At 36.8% G+C, this 19,631-nt stretch overlaps 1 protein-coding gene across 1 annotated transcript; it reads left to right on the top strand.

The window, feature by feature from the left end:
• The first annotated feature begins 2,278 nt into the window (after positions 1-2,278).
• On the top strand, positions 2,279-5,425 carry LOC131324135 (uncharacterized). Its single transcript, XM_058355965.1, has 5 exons — positions 2,279-2,462; positions 4,438-4,552; positions 4,653-4,742; positions 4,846-4,944; positions 5,073-5,425. Exons 1-5 carry the CDS (start codon positions 2,395-2,397, stop codon positions 5,169-5,171), a joined length of 471 nt encoding a protein of 156 aa, XP_058211948.1. The 5' UTR covers positions 2,279-2,394; the 3' UTR covers positions 5,172-5,425.
• The last annotated feature ends 14,206 nt before the right edge of the window (positions 5,426-19,631 follow it).

Raw genomic sequence — 19,631 nt, 5'->3', positions numbered from 1 at the left:
TGGGGTCTGTATCAAGACTAGAGTCGCTCTAAAGTTATTTCAATAAAATGCAAGATTTTATTAAGGCTAAATAAGTATATTTTTTTATCAAGTCAGTATCTTCTAAGAGAAGTTGACTCAATGCTTATCAAACCAAGGTCTGCCTTTGAATAGAAGCTCAGTATTTTTTTAATTTGAGTTGAAATAAAGAAATCCCTATGTTAAAGTATTTTTTTTTTTTGAAGAATAATTATTTATGCTGCCGATATTTGTTTAAAATATCGGGGCGTTACACTACACAGATAACTCTACACCAAAAAATCAAACACTCAACACGCAGAGATCAAACACAGAAACAGACAAGCCAAACACTCAACATGCAGAAATCAAAGACAGAAACTACAAAATCAAAAATGACAAATTACCCAGTCAAAAAACAACACATGCAAGGACCAAAAAGCCTGAATTTGGCCTAATAACCCTACCACAAATAACTCTACACAGAGAAATCAAACACTCAACATGCGGAGATCAAACACAAAGACAGACAAATCAAACACTCGACATGCAGAAATCAAAAACAGAAACTACAAAATCAGAAATGAGAAATTACCCATTACCTCGTACCAACGGGACCAGAACAACCGAATAAATGGCAAAAATCCAATAAACAAACGGCGTAAATCCCAAACACCAGTTGCCAAAACTTCTGTCTCTACCAAAGCCTTTCTCTCTAGCTCTCCCTGTCTCTGTTTTCTTTTCTCCTATGATGAAATCATACATACAAAACTCCACCGAAAACAAACGTCCGCCCCCTTTTTTGCCAAGCAACCTACTAACTAAATTCCCATTGCCATGCAACCCACTAATCAAAAGCAGTAAAATTCTTTTTCCACCCAACAAACAAACAAACACAACTTAGCAAAACGAGGGCAAAACTGTCCAAAAGCAGCCCAAAAAGTGGCAAGCGAAACCACACCAAAACTGGTTCTTATTTAAGAGGAGTAGGAGATAAACCTTACCTTACAAGAAAGAAAAGCATAACCCTCATTGGGGATTAACTTTAAAGCAACGGATATACAAGGACCGTTAATAAAATTATTACATTAACAGGGCCTTTATTTTTTTCCAGCTATACAGATCATTAGCGACTTGCTTGCCACGTGACTGAGCCGCCCCAACGTGATTGGTTCTTTTGACGTGTTAATAGTAGCTTCATAAGTGAAATTTTTTAACAACCACAAACACTTAGGCTCCCTTCCGGAACAAAAAAAAAAAAAGTCCTTATTTTTTAAGAAAATAATTTCAAACTCAAAAATTATGAGCTTATTGAAATATAAAAATATGCAATATGGATTTTGTTTAGATAATCTCGATGAGATCTCTTATACGATGCAAAAAAATTTAAAAAATTATTTTTCATTTACTTTATTTTTGAGTTTAAAAATGTGAAATAAGCTGTTTATTTTTTTTAAGAAGGTTTCTGGAACGGGGCCTCATACAAATTCACTCATATTCACATTGAGGGCCCACACATACTACACCTCCAATGTGTGTGGGCCCCACAAAAAAATGTAAGTATGTTTATAAGTGTTTGTGGTTAAATAATAATTGTTCGACAAAAACTGGACAATCCAATTTTCACTTTTTGAGCAATTTTCGGGCATACTGCACTAATGGAAATCCTTCGTATTTTAAATATTATTAACAATTTTAGCCCCGTCAATAATCGTACTAGATATGATATTGTTTGATATATTTTTGGAGCACACTTATTTTGCAATCAAGAAATATCTATAACTTAGAATGGATAGGACAGGACCGTTCATACATGCATGGATCCAATTCTTTTCGAATAATATAACGTTAGAATAGGGAGTTGGGGCTTCCGCATTGCCCCAAAGCACTGCACCCCGTTGTACCTTCGGTTGTGGGGCTTCCATAGTTTATATTGGTTTTTTAAACCCTTTACTTTGTCATTAATATTGAGTAGATAATTTATGCAAAAATCAAATTAATTGAATATTGGTAGCCATATGGTTGGATCAATATGATTTTTTTACACATGATATGCTCAATATATGCAAAAAAAAATAAACGATTTTGATTATTAATGTAGACTCTAGAGGGCCCACAATTCAGGGTACTGACGGGTGTAGTGCCTTGGGGGCCTACATGAAACCCAAGTCCAATAGAATAGGGGTTGTTAGGCTGTGAGAGGAGGTTGGAGCATGTGCCGGGCGCACTGAATAATAAACTGAGAAGGGACTTCTATTCCTACTCGGCTACTCCCAGCAGTAGTCTAGTTCTCTACCTTCCCTCTTACATTGTCCCTAATTCCACTCCTCGCATCTCTGCTTTCTGTCTCGATTTTCTAGAGAGAGAGACTCAGTCGACTGTTTTCAAACAATATCAATGGGGTTCGTATCGTTCCTTGGAAGGGCTCTATTCGCCTCTGTCTTCGTATTCTCAGCATGGCAAGAGTAAGCCTTTTTTCTTCTTTTCTTTCCCTGCTCTTTTTGCATGATCAGATCTGCTACGTTTAACTTGTCTTTCAACGTGTAAGCATGTTTATGTCTTTCTCTGAGCGGAACCTTTTAGTAAGAAGATGCTAGAGTTTTGCTGCCATCGTCAGTGCTCTGAGGGATAAGTTTGAGATTGGGGTTTTGCGGCCGTCGTCAGTGCTCTGAGGGATAAGTTAGATTTGAAATTGAGCACTCAACTATGCTCTGATGTTGTTAATTTGTCTATTCTTTGCTCTCCGTCGATTTGTTTACTCGCTCCCTATTGTCCCATCCTCCCCCGCCCACACCCCCACTCATTATGGATTAGATGGGTTATGTTATTGTTGTGTTGTCCCATGGAACTCGAAAAAATAGGCTCTTGTCAAGAAACATTAATTTTTTTATAAATGAAAAGAACTAAATTGGTAACTAGTAATTAGCGGGAAAAAGTTTGATTCCCTCCCCCCCGCCCCCCCCCCCCCCCCCCCATAAGAATGCATTATTTTTTAAGACCTCGTTTTGCGGACATAGTAATTTTTTTGGGAAGGAGGTAGAATCGTTTTAGGCTTTATGTTTGTGTTTAAAGAAAGATTCAAAGGTGTTTGAACTTGAATCTAAGAGAAGTAAAACTTATGCTTGAATAAATACCAATGATTATTGTTTGTCCTTAAACAAAGATTCAATGGATTTCCAATATAAGTAGTTAAGTTATGCTTAGCTACATACCAATGGCAAGGACCCGAAGTAATTGTTTGCCCACACTATCCGTCTGCGGATCACATCCTCTCAACCCTAACAAAATTGGAAACAAGAGATTGTATTATTTATTTATTTTTTCTGTTTTACCTTCAAATCTACATGCAAAGAATGACAAAGGAATCTCCTCTGTGTTAAAGAAAAGAATACAATGTGCATCTTTGTTTTGCAAACCCTCGGATGTAAACTAGATAGCACCAAATATTGCCTAATATAGAAGATCCCCAACTATTGATTTGGGTCAGAAGCAATACTGAAAATCTGAAAATACATGAGGTCGGATCGACCATTGGTTGAGTTGTGCGGCAACGAGTTACCTTTACAATTCAGGTTCAACTGAGATAATGTGTTTTGGGCCTTTTGGCAGCAATTCTTTATGGCTCTGTGTGTTTAAAAAACGTGGATAGGTTCAGTACAATTGTAGTTTTACTGAAACACGGGTGTTCGTGCAATACAAATAGTATTTGAACCTTGCTTTTAAAGTGCTGCAACATCTAGAAGCACTGGATCATATTTTTAGTTCCTTTCTCTGATTTTCTGATCGAGATTTGTGGGCGGAGGTGGTTATGAAGAGATTTATCCAGAAATAAATGCCGCAAAGTTTTGTTGGAGATATAATGTTTTTATGAAAAGTTTGGTTGGCAAGATGTTTTGAAGGAAATCGATGTGGGGACTATTTGGTTGTGGAACCAATTAGCAAAGTGCTGTTTGCTCCCCCCTGCCCCTAACCACTACAGGATGCGTATGTGGTGGTGGTATATGGAATGGATATCTTCTTTCCTTTTTCATCAACAGACTTAGTTTGTGTCCGGTTGATTATAAATGGAAATATAAGATCGCCAAAGAGTAGGCTTGGGAGTGGCGTGAATTGGATGATTACTTTTAGGTGCATGAAAGGGATGTGTGATTTTGGTTTTGTTCCAGTGTATGTCCTTTAGAGAGAGACTATTGCATGTTTTGAATTACCATGTTAGAGGAAAAGACTTTACAAAGCCCAGTCAGTGCAAAAGCAAATGGAGTAACTACTATAAATATAGTTGTTGTATCATAAGGCCATGGTGTGGTACTGTGGTGTGTGTTGCTTGAATCTTGATAATTCGACTCTGCTTCACCTCTAGAATTTGGTAGTCTCCAGAGAAATGTCTACATGCTTCTTGATTTCAAAGTTCAAATTCTTCTTACCCGTTCCTGTTTGTAGGTATAATGAATTTGGCATTGATGGGGGCCCGGCGGCAAAGTCCTTGGCCCCAAAGTTCGATGTTTTCTCAAACCACGTGTCAGTACTGACTGGGCTTCAAGTACCAGACGTAGAAGTAAGGAACTACCACTTTTTTTTTTCCCACTCTTCTTTTGTTGAAGTAATCAAAGTTGCGATATTTCAAAATCTATAACGCCTGGTGCTATTATGTACAGATCAAATATCTAGTTGCTGCAGGTATAGCTATGAAGGGTCTTGGGAGCATTCTTTTCATCCTTGGTAGCTCTCTTGGAGCTTATCTACTGGTCTGTTTTTTCACTTTATACATCCTTGTTTTGTTTTCTTTGGACAATGAAGTTGATTTCTGTGTGATGTGTAATTAATGAATCATTATCATGCTACATGCAGCTTCTACACCAGGCAATTGCTATTCCAATCTTGTTTGACTTCTACAACTACGATATCTATAAGAACGAATTTGCTCTGCTTTTTCTCAAGTTTACACAGGTCAGCCAGTTTGACTTCTCTGCTGAAGAGGATCGATTTGTCTTCACATTATTCTCAATCTCTTGATGCATAAGTAGTAGCTGGAAACATTATAATAGAAATTGTTCACTTTATGTTCTTTGATGCAGAGTTTGGCAATGATGGGTGGATTGCTCTTCTTTATTGGCATGAAGAACTCAATGCCAAGGAGACATAAGAAGAAGGCTCCCAAAACTAAGACTAACTGAGAAAAAATAGCTTCGGTTCCATTTGGATATCACTCAGGATTGCGTTTTGCATGCTTGTTTGGTTGAGGAGGCAGTTTGCTGCTCTTCCTTTTGCCTTCGTTTAATGCTTTTTAACATTTACAGTGGGGTGATGTTTCATCGGGGATTTAGAAATTTTTAGTTGAGTTCCAGAGTACGTTTCATGAGGAAAAAGTCTGATTCCGTGTCCGTACCCGGTTTACTCTAGATTCATTTAATTTGAGAAGGTTAAATTTGATCTGTTTGCATTATCCAGCCGGATCTGGACACTGAATGTGTTTGGAGCAGTCCGATGCAAGTGCAATTAGTGCTTCCGTCATTCCAATCGTATCGGTGTCCCTTCCATTTTCCCTTGCCTTTTATCTGCCTCTGGCTAAATATGTGCAATCTACTAGATGGGATGGAGGTGGACCTCATGCAACAGAAGTCCGAACTTGGATTTGATTAATTTTGCTACCAATTGTATTGATCTATCCATAGGGGCTGGCAAATATATACTCCTAATTGTTAAGAGTAATTGTTTGAGTTGCAATAATTCTAACATTGGGAAGCATAGTAGTCTATCCTAACTCAACAATTTAAAGGGAGGATAAATTTGAAAATAGTCCTCTCGTTTGCATGAAACTTCAATTCATCCTTGTAGTAATTGTGTCAATGTCAATTTCATAGTTTCATTTCGTTCCCTCACTGATGGCGTGATTCATGGACGAAATTGTCATTCTCCTTCTACAGGGATGGAATTGACGAAATTCGTGGGCAAAATTTGCACCTTCGTTTGAGAGTTGCCTTGGCCAGTTTGTGAGCCATCTCCACAACTGTTCTATCAACTTTTACAACAGATACATTGATCTAGAGTCCTACAAACTTGCTTAATATATCTAATAATACAATAATAACTCAAGCCAAATTTTCAGCTGGGCAGCTCCAGAAAAGGTTGTAAACCAGGTGATAAGCTAATTGTAACAATGGACACAACCCTTTGCTGGGAATCAACACACCATCTGAGGGCCTCCAAACAGGCTTTTGCTTCCGTCGCGGCCGCATAACACAAAGAATTGCACTTGGCACCCTCTTCAACCTCCCGGTTATTAGAATCCATTACTCCCATTATCACATCCCGTTTTGTTTGTTTGTTTGTTTGTTTTTTTTATTGAAAGTGATTATAGTTGAATTGGGTATTTCCCATAATTTTGGAAATTATGTTGGAGTTTGAAAAAAAAAAGGGAATAATCTGGTGTCATTTTTGGAGTATAGCGCTAATTAAAATTGGGTTTAGTGAATTATTTTTTCTTCTGGCAGTAATTTAAAAAGGGGAATATAATATGTTGATAGAGGAGTTTTCGGTGGAGGAGAGGACAAATTAAATTTAAGGATACATGTGTGTGGTATCATGCATGCATGGGTTTGGTGGTGGTGACACCTATTTTTACTTTTGAAGGCTAAGGACATGTAGGTGTTGGGTGTCAAGTTTGTGCATGAGAGGGTGGGACGTGTGTATAGTTCATGCAAGAATAGCTATTGTCAATCATCAACTATTTTGTAGTCATTTTGGACTTCTGGCTTTTATTTTATTTTCATATTTGAGGAAGAGAAGTCGGGTTCTAATAGTAGACTAAAAGTTCAATTTATGTGGAGTTTTTTTATGGAGAGACGTGAAGAAGAATAACATTCAAAGGAGACTAAGAGCATTCTCAATGGAGATGGAAACCAGGTTCTATACTTAATACAACCTGGATGCAAAAAAACACCCTTCAATAGGGATGTAAAATTGCAGAAATCGGAATGTAAAATGGCATAGATGGAAAAGGAGATGGATATTTCCATCCCCTTTTGGCTGCAGCTATAATTGATAGATCATCAAACCCAACTGCAATTACCAAAACAGGAACGGTCGGAGTTACCTCTATTCGCCGTAAAGTTGGCCATAATTTGATCTTCTCTTGAGAAGGAGAGCCTCTTCTCGCGCCCCTCCTGATACCCCCCCTCCCCCCGGCCCCACTCCCTTCCCACCCTTGCCCCTTCTTTTTCTGTTTTTTTTTTTTTTTTCACTTTAACTAGTTTTTTTTTTTGTTTTACTTTTAAAAGTCAATAATTATTGTTTTATTTTTTTTTACTTTTACTATTTTTTTATACTATTAAAAGACTTTAATTACTGTTTTAATTTTTTAAAATTTGTCCTAATTTTTTTGTTTACTTATAAAAAACTTTAATTACTGTTTTTTTTTAAAAACTTTTACTAGCTTTTTTTTGTTTTACTTTTAGTAGTTTTTTATTTTACTTTTAAAAGACTTCTTACTATAATTTTAATTAATAAATGAATAATTAAAATATAACTTATACTAACATAACTTGTACTAATGTTAATTAATCAAATCAAACATAACTTGTACTAATTTCATTGAAGAGTGAAAATACATGAAAAATCTATAAGCAAGAAAAAAAGAATATGTATAAGTGCAACATGATCCAATCTAATATGCATAATTTATGTACTTTTAAATTAAATAACTAATATGCATAAGAACAACTGTAATAACTAACCTGGTGAGTTGTGAATTCGGGTGTATAGTCACGAAAATTATGGGAGACGCCCTCCCCACTAAAAACATCATTCTCAACGGACCAACTATCTGAAAATGACAAGTTGTAGTTATCCATAATCTTCTTCTATGTTTTATGAACGGTGTGGAAAAGGAGGGAGGAGCCGTGACAGAGGAAGGGAGAGAGAGATAGATGATGGAAAGATGGTAATATTGGAGGGATAAGCACGGAGATGGAGGTGATGGGAAGAAGATGGTGATTTTGGAAGAATAATGCTGGATATATAAGGATAAGGGGTGATGGATGAATGGTTATAGTTAAAGATAAGAAGATAACAAAAAAATCTGAATGTGTGGTTGTAATTGAAGATAAAAAGACAATCTAAATGAGTAGTTATAGTTGAAGATAAGGAGATAAAAGGAAATCTGAATAAGTGATTAGAAATAAATTAGATAAAAGATATAAATAAATACAAAATTAATAAATTCAATAACATAAAAGAATTATAAAATTTTAATAAGGTAAAAAAATAAGAGTAAAATTTCAATAACATAAAGAAATTTACTCACGTATATAATATTAAATAATTTAAAAATACATATAAAGAGTAAAAAAATAAGTGTTCCGATTTTTAATTCGTTTGAACCGGTGCGAAGATCTTATTTTTTTTATCATTTCATCCTAAATGGTCGTAATTAATTTTTGGCTCTAAGGCCTTTCAATGAGCACCCTAAGAGAGGCATGAAACTAAATAATAAGTCTTAGGGTACTTGTTGAAAGGCCTTCGAGCAAAAAATTCATTATGATCATTGAAGACAAAATGATAACAAAAATAAGATCTTTGCATCGATTCAACCGGATTGAAAATTGGAACACTTAAATAATATTAAATAAATAAAAATTGAAAAAAGATATAAAAGTTATTATTGCCAGGGTATAATATTAAATAATTTAAAACTACATATAAAGAGTAAAAAAAGAAGTGTTCCGATTTTTAATTCGTTTGAACCGGTGCAAAGATCTTATTTTTCTTATCATTTCATTCTAAATAGTCGTAATTAATTTTTGGCTCTAAGGCCTTTCAGTAAGCACCCTAAGAGAGACCTGAAACTAAATAATAAGTCTTAGGGTACTTGTTGAAAGGCCTTCGAGCCAAAAATTCATTATGATCATTGAAGACAAAATGATAAAAAAAATAAAATTTTTGCATCGATTCAACCGAATTGAAAATTGGAACATTTAAATAATATTAAATATATAAAAATGAAAAAAGATATAAAAGTTATTAAGTAAATAAAAAAAAAATGCCGTGGGTTGAATGGGTTGAATTATTGCGGGGGGGTATTTTGGTCAGGGGGTGGGGGTGGTGTCAGGGGGCACGCAAAGAGATTTGCTTGAGAAGGGGGGGGTGGGGGGGGAAGGTGTGGTGTGTGTTGGTCGGAGAGAGAGAGAGAGAGTAAAGTTGGGAAATGTATTGGGATGAGAAGTAATCAGCCGACCGTTGATCAGCCCAACGGATTAAAATACCAACGGTCATTTTATTTTTCCTACCTATAAATATGTGTGCCTTCAACATGATTTTACACTACAAAAATTTCCTAAAAACCTTCCAAAAAAATTAGTATATCAATTATGGCAGAGGGAAGTCGTAGTGCGAGAGAAAAATCGTTCAATTCCGATCAAGATAAAGCAATTTGTCATGCTTACTTGTTCGTTAGTCAGGACCCGATTGTCGGTATCAATCAAGCACGATCTAAATTTTTTTTTTTGCGGAATTAATTTTTTTTTCAAAAGTTCCAGATACCATAATTATTTTTTAACGAAAGTAATACTTGAATTAAGGTTGAGAAAGTGAGGGAGAATTAAGGTGGAGGGAGAGTTCGTTAATTATCCATCCCTTTTTTACATCTCACCATTGGAGAGAGGTGAGTTCTGTTTTACATCCAATTAACTTTTAACCATTTTTTTCATCTAAAATAACTATCCATCCGGATGCAAAATGCATCTCCATTGGAATTGCTCTAAGGGTGTTTGCATCTGTTTGGGATGGGAAGTCCGTATGTTAATTACTTACGGCTGCAGAATCCGCACAATTAAACGATCACAATTTGAGATTTGAGGTACCAGAAGTATACAATATATGCATTCCAATCTCCAGAATATTTCCTTCATATCAATTTCGTACTCTTTATTTGATCTCATGCTATTTTTGAATTCTGTGAAATTTATTGGAATCGAGAATCGTTATCATTATTTATTGACTAAAGATATTACCGCTTACTGCCGCATAAGACATCTTGGCTTAATGCCATGGATGAATTGGTACATGAACGAGTGAACTCGGCCAATAGTCTTCCAAGATATACCTTTTTGGTTGAGGGGGTGAGGTTCAGTCACCGTTGTGTACTAGAGAAGCTGGATTTAATCTCGCTTTGTTGATGATTGAGCTAATTTCTTTGCTTTGAGCTATTATTTCGTCGTATTATATACTTTCCACGTAATTTATGTGGCGGGTTCCGGAAGGAGTTAGCGGAGACCAAGTTAGAGCATTATTGAGGATTTATTTTTGTTAAAGATATTTGAGGAAATAATTATTGTTGTAGCAATTGAGGATTTTAGGACCCATGATGTAGATTTTATTTCAGAGACTTATAATTATTGAAGATTAATTATTTTTGAGGCAATGTAAAAATTCGAGTCGTCACACCCATGCCGTGGCGTCTCGAAGAGTCTCCTTCTCCCATCCACCACAATCATGACTCACTAGAATAGTTAGGTACATTAGATATGGAGAAAGAAAACTCCTTATTCGCATTTAAAGACCAATAAGTCGAATTTCCGATTGACCGAAAAAAAAAAAAAAAAAAGTCTTAACCACACAGATGAACAACACGGTTCTTAAACATACCCACGTCCTACTGACAACTAGAAGTATACTACTGGAGCAAATATTTCTATCGTTAAGAATTTTTAAGTAGCCTCGCTTTTCGGAGTCTTTATCACAAAAGTATAGGTTCAGGATAGACAAGTCAGATTTTGTCTTTCGAGTTGGGCCCGAAATGCGTTCGTTGAGTATTCAACCCTTTTAAAGTCTTGTCTAGAGAAATAACTGAGTTTTAGATGGATACATAGGGAAAGCCGTGTGCAATGAAAAATGCAAGCATGGCTTGGGGAAGAAAGATAGGGCATTAGCAACTTCAACTCGGGAAGCCCCTGCTTGCGAACTTTTTTAGCAGGGCAGGTCCCATTCCTCACGTTTACCGTTGTCCCCAGACTTCACTCTTCCAACACTAAGAACATTTGTTGATATGCTACCGTCTTTTACTCTGTCTTTGCTTATGCCTTACAATCTTTCTTTTTCGAAGCTGAAAGAACTAAATCATAATTCGTTTTTGACCAAGCAGCGATTGCAAAAGAGAGTTTCAATTAATATTCAACCACAAAACCTCACGGAACTGGCTTTATTTGATTTGAAAATGAATGAATTTTCTGGTCCGTTCTTGTTTGTGAAAATGCTCTGGGATTGGTTGGCGCATACAAAGGGTTGCTTGCATGAAAGCAACTTTAGCAATCAACGTGGGGAAATTTGCAAGTGGAATCCTTCATCGCTTCGTCCATGAGCTGCCCGTAGAGCGCTTTCTCCCTATAACCGGCTTTCTATCTCTAACTCGAAGTGCAGCTTGGATTACAGTCTGTGAGTGAGGATACGTATCGTATTCTAGGATGCATTTCCCTTGTTACCCTCGACTCTCTCTCTCCCCCCAAAACCCAAATCCTTCCACCCAAATTCAACTCCCTCAAATCATCTCTCTCTCCCAAAACCCAAATCGGTCAATCCAAAATCAATTCCCCCAAATCCTCTCTCTCTCTCCAATGGGGCTGATAAAGAGATTAGCCGATATATACATGTGTATATATATATATATATATATATATATATATATATAGTTTTATGTACATAGAGATACAAATGACATAAAGGAGTTTATTACCGGCGAACAAAAGCAAAAGTGAAAACAGCAAAGCTTGAATTTGGGTTTAGTGAAATATCCATTTCTCTAGGTTTATAAAATGACAGAGGTCCAAGAAAAAGAAAACCACCCACCCACAACTAAAGGGGAGGCAAGTAAAAATTGATTTTTGCAACTTTGCCGTTTGATGGAAAAGCTTTATTCTCTGCAAAGGAACAGTGGGATAGCTTTATTCTCTGATGGTGCGTTGACCCAGTCGGCCAGACCCATTTGGATCGATCACTGAAGACTTTAGATTATATTAGGGTTTCAGAGGTCTGAGTATGCGTGGGAAACGAAGAAAATAGAGAAACTGGGGAAGATAATTTAGAGGACAGGTTCTCATTTTTTTGGGTTTATTGGGTTTCACTGTTTGTCCAGATGATCTTCATGGTGAGAGAGACGATTGGGATAGTCACTATTGGGTTGAAACTTGCAAGGTTAGCGTTTTGGGAGAGAGAGAGAGAGAGAGAGAGAGAGAAGAGGGAGAGTCAAAGGGTAACTAGGGAAATCCATCCTGGAATAGGTTGTGGGTCCCCCCCTTTTTTTTTGACACATCAGCAGTATGCGTAAAATCTGTTGTTTATCTGTGTGGTTAGAACTTTATTGTTTAAAGACCGATTATAGGTGTGACTGGGATCACAATCCAATGATTCTAGCAGCAACAATTTGGACTTTGGGTTCCCGAATTTGAGGGACCCGGTGGTGCTGTAGTGCACCTCCTGCACTACATGTGTAGTGCGCCTAATTCGGCTGTCTATCTTGGTAATGGATGACTCAGATTTTCATCTAAATAATGGACAAATAGAATTATAGAAGCTCAGATTATATCCAATCATTCATTGTCAAGATCGATGGTCCATGTGCTCCCTATAGGGTGCCTTGCATGTGCTTGGACTACAGAATTTCCCAATCTGAATTTGAGCCGAAGAGTCTTATATTGCACAATCCCCCAACGAAAAGACTGAATTCCTATCTTATGGAGCCATATCGCCCAGGGGGAGTAACAACTGACTCCTGGATAAGATCATTACAAACCCGCTTGCTAAAACTAGAAACACCACCGATCCCCAACGGGAATCGGAGACCCAACGCTAGAATCGAAACCAAGACTAGGCATAGGGCTGTAAACGAATCGAGTCGAGCTTTACCGTGTTCAAGCTTGTTATTAAGTTTTTAACAAACTCGAACTCACTGAAAACTTAACGAGTCGAGCTCGAGCCGAGCGGGCCTTGGCTTGACTCGAGCTCGAACTTGTTCACGAGCTTTAACGGACCAAAACAAATGCATATATATCCTCGCATAGGCCTAATACAACCAAAAATATTTTGATTGTGAATGTATATATCTTTCTTTTTCTTATACTCTACAAGAAAATAATCTTAATTTTAGAATAATAATATGTAATATGTTTTTGTAAGGATTCTGCATCAGGATATCAAAATGTTAATGCTAATTGTAGTAATTAAAGTAAAAAGTCTCCTAAGTCTTGGTTTGTGAGCCAACTCGAGCCGAGTCTCTACTAGTTTGTGTTAGGTTTGATAACGAAACAAGCCTACAATTTGAACTTGAGCTTGTTTATTTATGTCTCGAGCAGCTTGCGAGCAGCTCTGTTCGTTTGTAGCCCTAACTAGGTATTTGTAGGTAAAATAAGGTGGAAAAAATACGGAGTACTTGTCAAGGAAATTACCCTAGCTGATTTCTAAGAATTTGTTGAATTGATAGCTCTACAAAATACATATTGTCGCAAACATCATTTTTTGTATTTTTGTTTGATAAAATAGCATGAAAGTTAATATTAGTTCCTGTTATTTATCTTAGATACTGCAAATTGGAGTCAACAATGAATTTGTTCATGTTTACTTTGAATAATTTGCGTTCTAACTTGATTTGTGTATCGGTTTAGGTAGGTCTCGAAATGAGTTTTAATTGAGTCAATACGAACTACGTTCAAGTTCCTTGGTGTGTTTTTTTGGACAAATAAGCTTGTCAAGCAGAATGCTCTCCAAATTGTTCAAATTTGATTGAGATACTTAAACGAGTTTTAAAAGTGTGTTGAAACCCCAAAAATTACTTTTAAAACTAGTACTCAATTTTTAACGAGTTGAACACGAATTGAGTTTTGAGTAGGTTGAAAGTTTAAGAGGACCTCTTTTGGTTTGTTTTGTTCAAGTTGAAGGCTGGTTTCATTATTCAACAGTATTTTACTAAGCAAGTATGAGGGTGAAAATAGCTGAGTCACTTGGATTGCAAGTACAGTGAGGTTGTTTCTTTTGTTGCCATATTTAAAAGGCTCATGGAGTTCTAATCCCACATGACAATGGAATTTGGGCATCCTTCTGATATGTTTACTCATCTCTGTAAGGACCAAATTCCGGGGTCTTAATTGTATTGGCAATTCCGTTCGACAAAACACATATTTTATATCGAGTTGTAATTTTATTATTTTTTATAGGCTAGTGAGTTTGTATAGGATTAGAGTGGAAGGAATCTTTATTATTTGTAATCGATAGTGTATTGGTTAAAAAAAGAGGTCGACTATTGCAACGCGGGGATCTTGGCAAAGACCGATGGATGGAGGGATGAAAAGCAACGAAAAAAACAAAAGGGTTTTCTATATATGGACTTGTTTCTTCCTAGGTTTTGGAGGGGGCATTATATAAAGCAAAGTTTCAGAAAAAGAAAAGTGCGGCATATACTACACATATATATTCACGGCTTATAAGAGAAAGGTAGGCGGCTGTTCGAAGCAGAGATGGAAGCAACGAGTTTATTTGTGTGCTATTTGTGAAGGGATTTCTTTTAGGTTAATTGGAAGGCTTGTGGACTCAAGGCCGTTGGCAATCAAGATCACTGGGTGCGGTGTACGTGTGACTCGACAGGTAGTACTTAGAACGTTGTGAGGATTTACATCGTTTGGATAGGTATATCTGTAACTGCACAATGATTATAGTGATTTGATTCCTTTCCGTGGTTTTTACCCTTTCAGGGGTTTTCCACGTATATCTCTGCGTTGTGGGATTGTTTGCTTGCATGGTTTTTGCTGGTATAGTAACTTAGTGATTCGCATTCATACTTTTAGGGTTTTTTACGGATTAATAGGGAACCTTGTTTTTTTTCAATTGGTATTAGAGCGGGCTGCTCCTTCCGTTAGAATTTATTTTTCTAGAGCAGATCCATCATGAGTATGAACATGAATCACATGTCTAGAAATTTTCCTATACTTGATGGTGATAATTTCGATTACTGGAAATTTAGAATCAAGGCAATAATGAGATCAGCCGGCGAAGAAATTTGGGACTCGTGTGTTGTGGGTTACACTCGACCCATGAAAACTGTAGGTGATAATCTGATTCAAAAAACTCAGTCTGAGTTATCAGTCACAGAAAAACCTTTACTTCAGGCTAATAACCGTGCACTTGATATTTTATTTGCCGCTGTTGATATAAATGAGCACAGGAAAATAGCTAACTGTGAAATTGCGAAAGAGGCTTGGGATATTCTGGTTACTTGCCACGAGGGGACAGACGTTGTTAAGCAGTCTAAATTACAAAGGCTTACCACAGAGTTTGAGACCATCAGAATGCTGGAGGAAGAGACCTTCAATCAATTCTACTCCAAACTCATTGCCATCGTCAATAGCTGCGAGAACTTGGGTGAGCAAATTCCTTCTTTTCGTATTATTAAGAAAATTTTGCGCTCCTTACCTCCTAGATTTAAAATTCAAGTTACTATGCTAGAGGGTAAGAAAAAGTTAAAAGAAAAATCTGTTCAAGAAATAGTTGGGATTCTCCAAACTTATGAGGCTGACTTATTGCAATCTGAACCTGTTAAACTCCAAGTAAAACCTTCGGAGACTCCGATTGCTTTTAAAAGTACTCAAAAATATAAGAAAGGTTCAGATAGTGATAGTGATGTCGATCTTGAGGAGATGAAAGTTTTTTTCAAACAATTTAAAAATAGTACGAAAAAGAAAATTGATAAAGGAAAAGGAGAATTTTCTGGAAAAAATAAAAGGGAGAGAAAAGGACCACCTGAAGGACCACAATGTTTCGAGTGCTATGGTTTTGGTCATTACGCCCAAGAATGTGCTAATAAAATGAAAAAGAAGGCCCTCGTCACTAAAACGTGGGATGATAGCGATTCTGATGAATCGAATAAAGAACAGGGGGCTGACGAAAATGATAAAGGAAATTTTTTGGCTTTTGGAGTAACTTTAAATTCACATGGTCATTCCGAATCAAGTGGTTCTGAAACAGATGATAGCGATGCGGATAGTTGTGATGACATAGATGAGGTAAGAGAGAAGTACAACAAACTTCATGTTTTTAGTAAAAAACTGATAGAAGTGAGTGAAAAACTTTCTGATAAGATTAAGAAGTTGGAGAATACTTTGAATGAACGCACTCAAGAGAGTGATGAGAGAAATAAAGAAATTGAGCTCCTTCTTGAGAAAAACAAAGCTTTGACTGTTAGAGATAAATCTAAGGATAAATCAGAGGATGACACACAGACAGGGACCAAAGTGTTAGATCATATTCTGTCCATACAACGGCGACCTAGCGATCGTTCAGGGCTTGGTTATAATGCAACGTCTTCAACTCCATCGATAGGGAGAAACGAAACTAAACGTCAAGGTAAGAAAATTAATGCGAATGACGTGCAGAACATGATTAATTCTCCTACGACAAAGAAGCAAATGGCAACAGAGATAAGCGGACATCCCAAGTGCAAGGAGGTAAAATCTAAGGTTATTAATACTGATAAGTCTTACATTTTTACTCCTGTTGTTAATAAATTTGTTCCTACTTGTCATTATTGTGGTATGACTGGCCATATTAAACCGTATTGTAGGAAGATGCATGAGTCATACACTTCACATGCACATGTAGCTCGTTCTTACAGTCATAATTATTTTGCGCCCACTTGCCATCATTGTGGACTTAGAGGCCATATTCGTCCATATTGCTTTGCCCTTCATGTCTATCATAGGACACCTCCCCGTTACCCTAAGTTGAATAATTGTAGGGAGTATTTTCAGAGGCCTAGACATAGGATGCCTTCATATGCCAATGTTGAAAAACCCATGACCACTAATGTTGAAAAGGGTAAGACTAGACAGATTTGGGTTCGTAAAACTGAGTTGGTCTCTAATGCTGATGATGACCTTGATTCTCTAGATGACTATAGTTCATCCGGAGAGGTTAACCTCGCCTTTTGAGGCTAGGACGTGGTTCTATAACCTAGGTTAATTGTTCTTGCATATCTGATTGCCTAGAGTTATGGGGTTTCATAGTTTTGTGTTTCTTTTGTTTCATAGTTTTTTTTTTTGTTTCTAGTCTTTAAAAAAAATTTCAAAAAGAAAAAAGGGGCTTATGGGGATTGAGCATGACAGTCTTTGGTGCGTAGTTGAATATCATTGGATTTTATGAACATGTTCATCCAAATTTTTGTTGCACTTCTTTCATGGTATTCTCACTATAATTAAGTTTGAATGTTAATATATCATGAGTATTCGACACTATGTACACTCATCCATGTCTATTGGTCAGGTTCTCAAATAGGGATCACTTTTCTCATATGCTTCGTTTTATCTTGTGTCTTCCCTGAGTCGTGACCATCTTTTTTTGGTTTCCATTGATAGAGCCCTCGCTTATTCCAAAAAAAAAAAGAAAAGAAAAGAAAAGAAAATAAAAGAAGACGAAAAGAAAAGAAAAGAAAAGAAAAAGGATAATATATATCTTGGTTTTTGCTTATCCGGGCATTCATCAAGTAACCGGACAATTGGGGTGAGGTATTCTCTCTCTGAGCGGTCGCGTCAAAAAATGGATAGACCTTGTGAAAGCACCCGTGTTGGACCATTTGCTTAGTAACCGGGCATTGGGTATAAGGTATTCTTACTCTCAATATTCGTGTCAAACAGCGGTGGGGTAAAAGTAAAAATACGGTATGAATTTCTATTGATTACTTATTAGACAACTGCCTGTTGTTGAGGGGGAGCTTATGATTAATTATCTGTGACTTGTATGTCGAACCTAAAGAGGTGTATCTTGTTGAGGGGGAGTCACTAGATAAAGCTAAGCACTTGAGCATTTTGGCCCTGTTTTGAGTTGCTGAATTTTTTGGTCATAGATGCACACACACACACACACTTTCCTCCCATGTCGATGATCATGGTGTATTGCATTCCTTCTGCCTTGCATGGTGTTATATCATTAAGTGGTGCCTTAAAATTTGGATGTCTTTTTCATCTCATCTCATGATATAATACTTGCAATAAAGCTATCTCATGCTCGTATCTTCAGATTTATCGTTCTTTTTTAGCGTTTAATTTAATTGTGTTATTGAGTTTTGCGTGCCTGAATTTAGCTGCCATGTTATTTATGCTATTATTTGCGCTTCGCTTAAATTTCTTATTTATCCTATTCACCCTTTGTCACTTCATGTCAAAAAGGGGGAGAATGATGAAAGGGAGAGTAGGTTGCCTATTGTTCTAATATGTTTGGATGTTTAGTTTTGTTTGCAGCTCCTCTACAACTCGATCTTAGTTCGTTAGTTTTTCGATGTAGTGTGTTTTGTTATGGAAGTGCCAAAGGGGGAGATTGTAAGGACCAAATTCCAGGGTCTTAATTGTATTGGCAATTCCGTTCGACAAAACACATATTTTATATCGAGTTGTAATTTTATTATTTTTTATAGGCTAGTGAGTTTGTATAGGATTAGAGTGGAAGGAATCTTTATTATTTGTAATCAATAGTGTATTGGTTAAAAAAGGAGGTCGACTATTGCAACGCGGGGATCTTGGCAAAGACCGATGGATGGAGGGATCAATCCGAATATCAATCGATACCTTCTGTTCTTAAATGAAAAGCAACGAAAAAAACAAAAGGGGTTTCTATATATGGACTTGTTTCTTCCTAGGTTTTGGAGGGGGCATTATATAAAGCAAAGTTTCAGAAAAAGAAAAGTGCGGCATATACTACACATATATATTCACGGCTTATAAGAGAAAGGTAGGCGGCTGTTCGAAGCAGAGATGGAAGCAACGAGTTTATTTGTGTGCTATTTGTGAAGGGATTTCTTTTAGGTTAATTGGAAGGCTTGTGGACTCAAGGCCGTTGGCAATCAAGATCACTGGGTGCAGTGTACGTGTGACTCGACAGGTAGTACTTAGAACGTTGTGAGGATTTATATCGTTTAGATAGGTATATCTGTAACTGCACAATGATTATAGTGATTTGATTCCTTCCCGTGGTTTTTACCCTTTCAGGGGTTTTCCACGTATATCTCTGCGTTGTGGGATTGTTTGCTTGCATGGTTTTTGCTGGTATAGTAACTTAGTGATTCGCATTCATACTTTTAGGATTTTTTACGGATTAATAAGGAACCCTGTTTTTTTTCAATCTCAACTTGCCATAACAGACACGACCCAATGGTTGATCGACTAGAAGCATGACACGATTATTCCCAAGGCGACTGAAGGTTAATAGCAGTACAATTGTTTTTCTTTTATAACTAAATATTCCGACCGACTTGCGTGCAACTTAACTAATTCAAGTTCTAATTCCGAGCAAGGTTTTGAATCCCGCACCGTACCAACCGGTACGTACCATTATTGACAAAATCTTGTATCTTATCTTATACCTTTGATTTCGTTCTGGCTCAAATATCGGTTGTCACCAGTCGGACCGGTTAGTACCTGTCCATACCAGGCTATATTTCAATTTATTTTTTCCTTCCAATACTAATCAATATTGGGTGGTACTGGTTAAATACCGGACGGAACCGGATTATTTTTAAGTTTATTTTTCTTTTTACTCCCTCTGTCCCTAAATAGGTGTCTGGCGTGCAAAACTAAGCATTCAAAAAGATGCATTTGTTTCGTTAAAAA

The sequence above is a fragment of the Rhododendron vialii genome, chromosome 4a, assembly GCF_030253575.1.
Source record: "Rhododendron vialii isolate Sample 1 chromosome 4a, ASM3025357v1".
Lineage (NCBI taxonomy): Eukaryota > Viridiplantae > Streptophyta > Magnoliopsida > Ericales > Ericaceae > Rhododendron > Rhododendron vialii.
The sequence above is the reverse complement of the archived record's forward strand: the minus strand, read 5'-3'. Positions and strand labels throughout refer to the sequence as shown.

Coding starts and splice junctions, on each gene's coding strand:
- LOC131324135 (XM_058355965.1), top strand. CDS start 2,395: ATGGGGTTCGTATCGTTCCTTGGAAGGGCTCTATTCGCCTCTGTCTTC. Junction 4,743..4,845: donor CTCTTGGAGCTTATCTACTG/GTCTGTTTTTTC, acceptor TGCTACATGCAG/CTTCTACACCAGGCAATTGC. Junction 4,945..5,072: donor TTTTTCTCAAGTTTACACAG/GTCAGCCAGTTT, acceptor TCTTTGATGCAG/AGTTTGGCAATGATGGGTGG.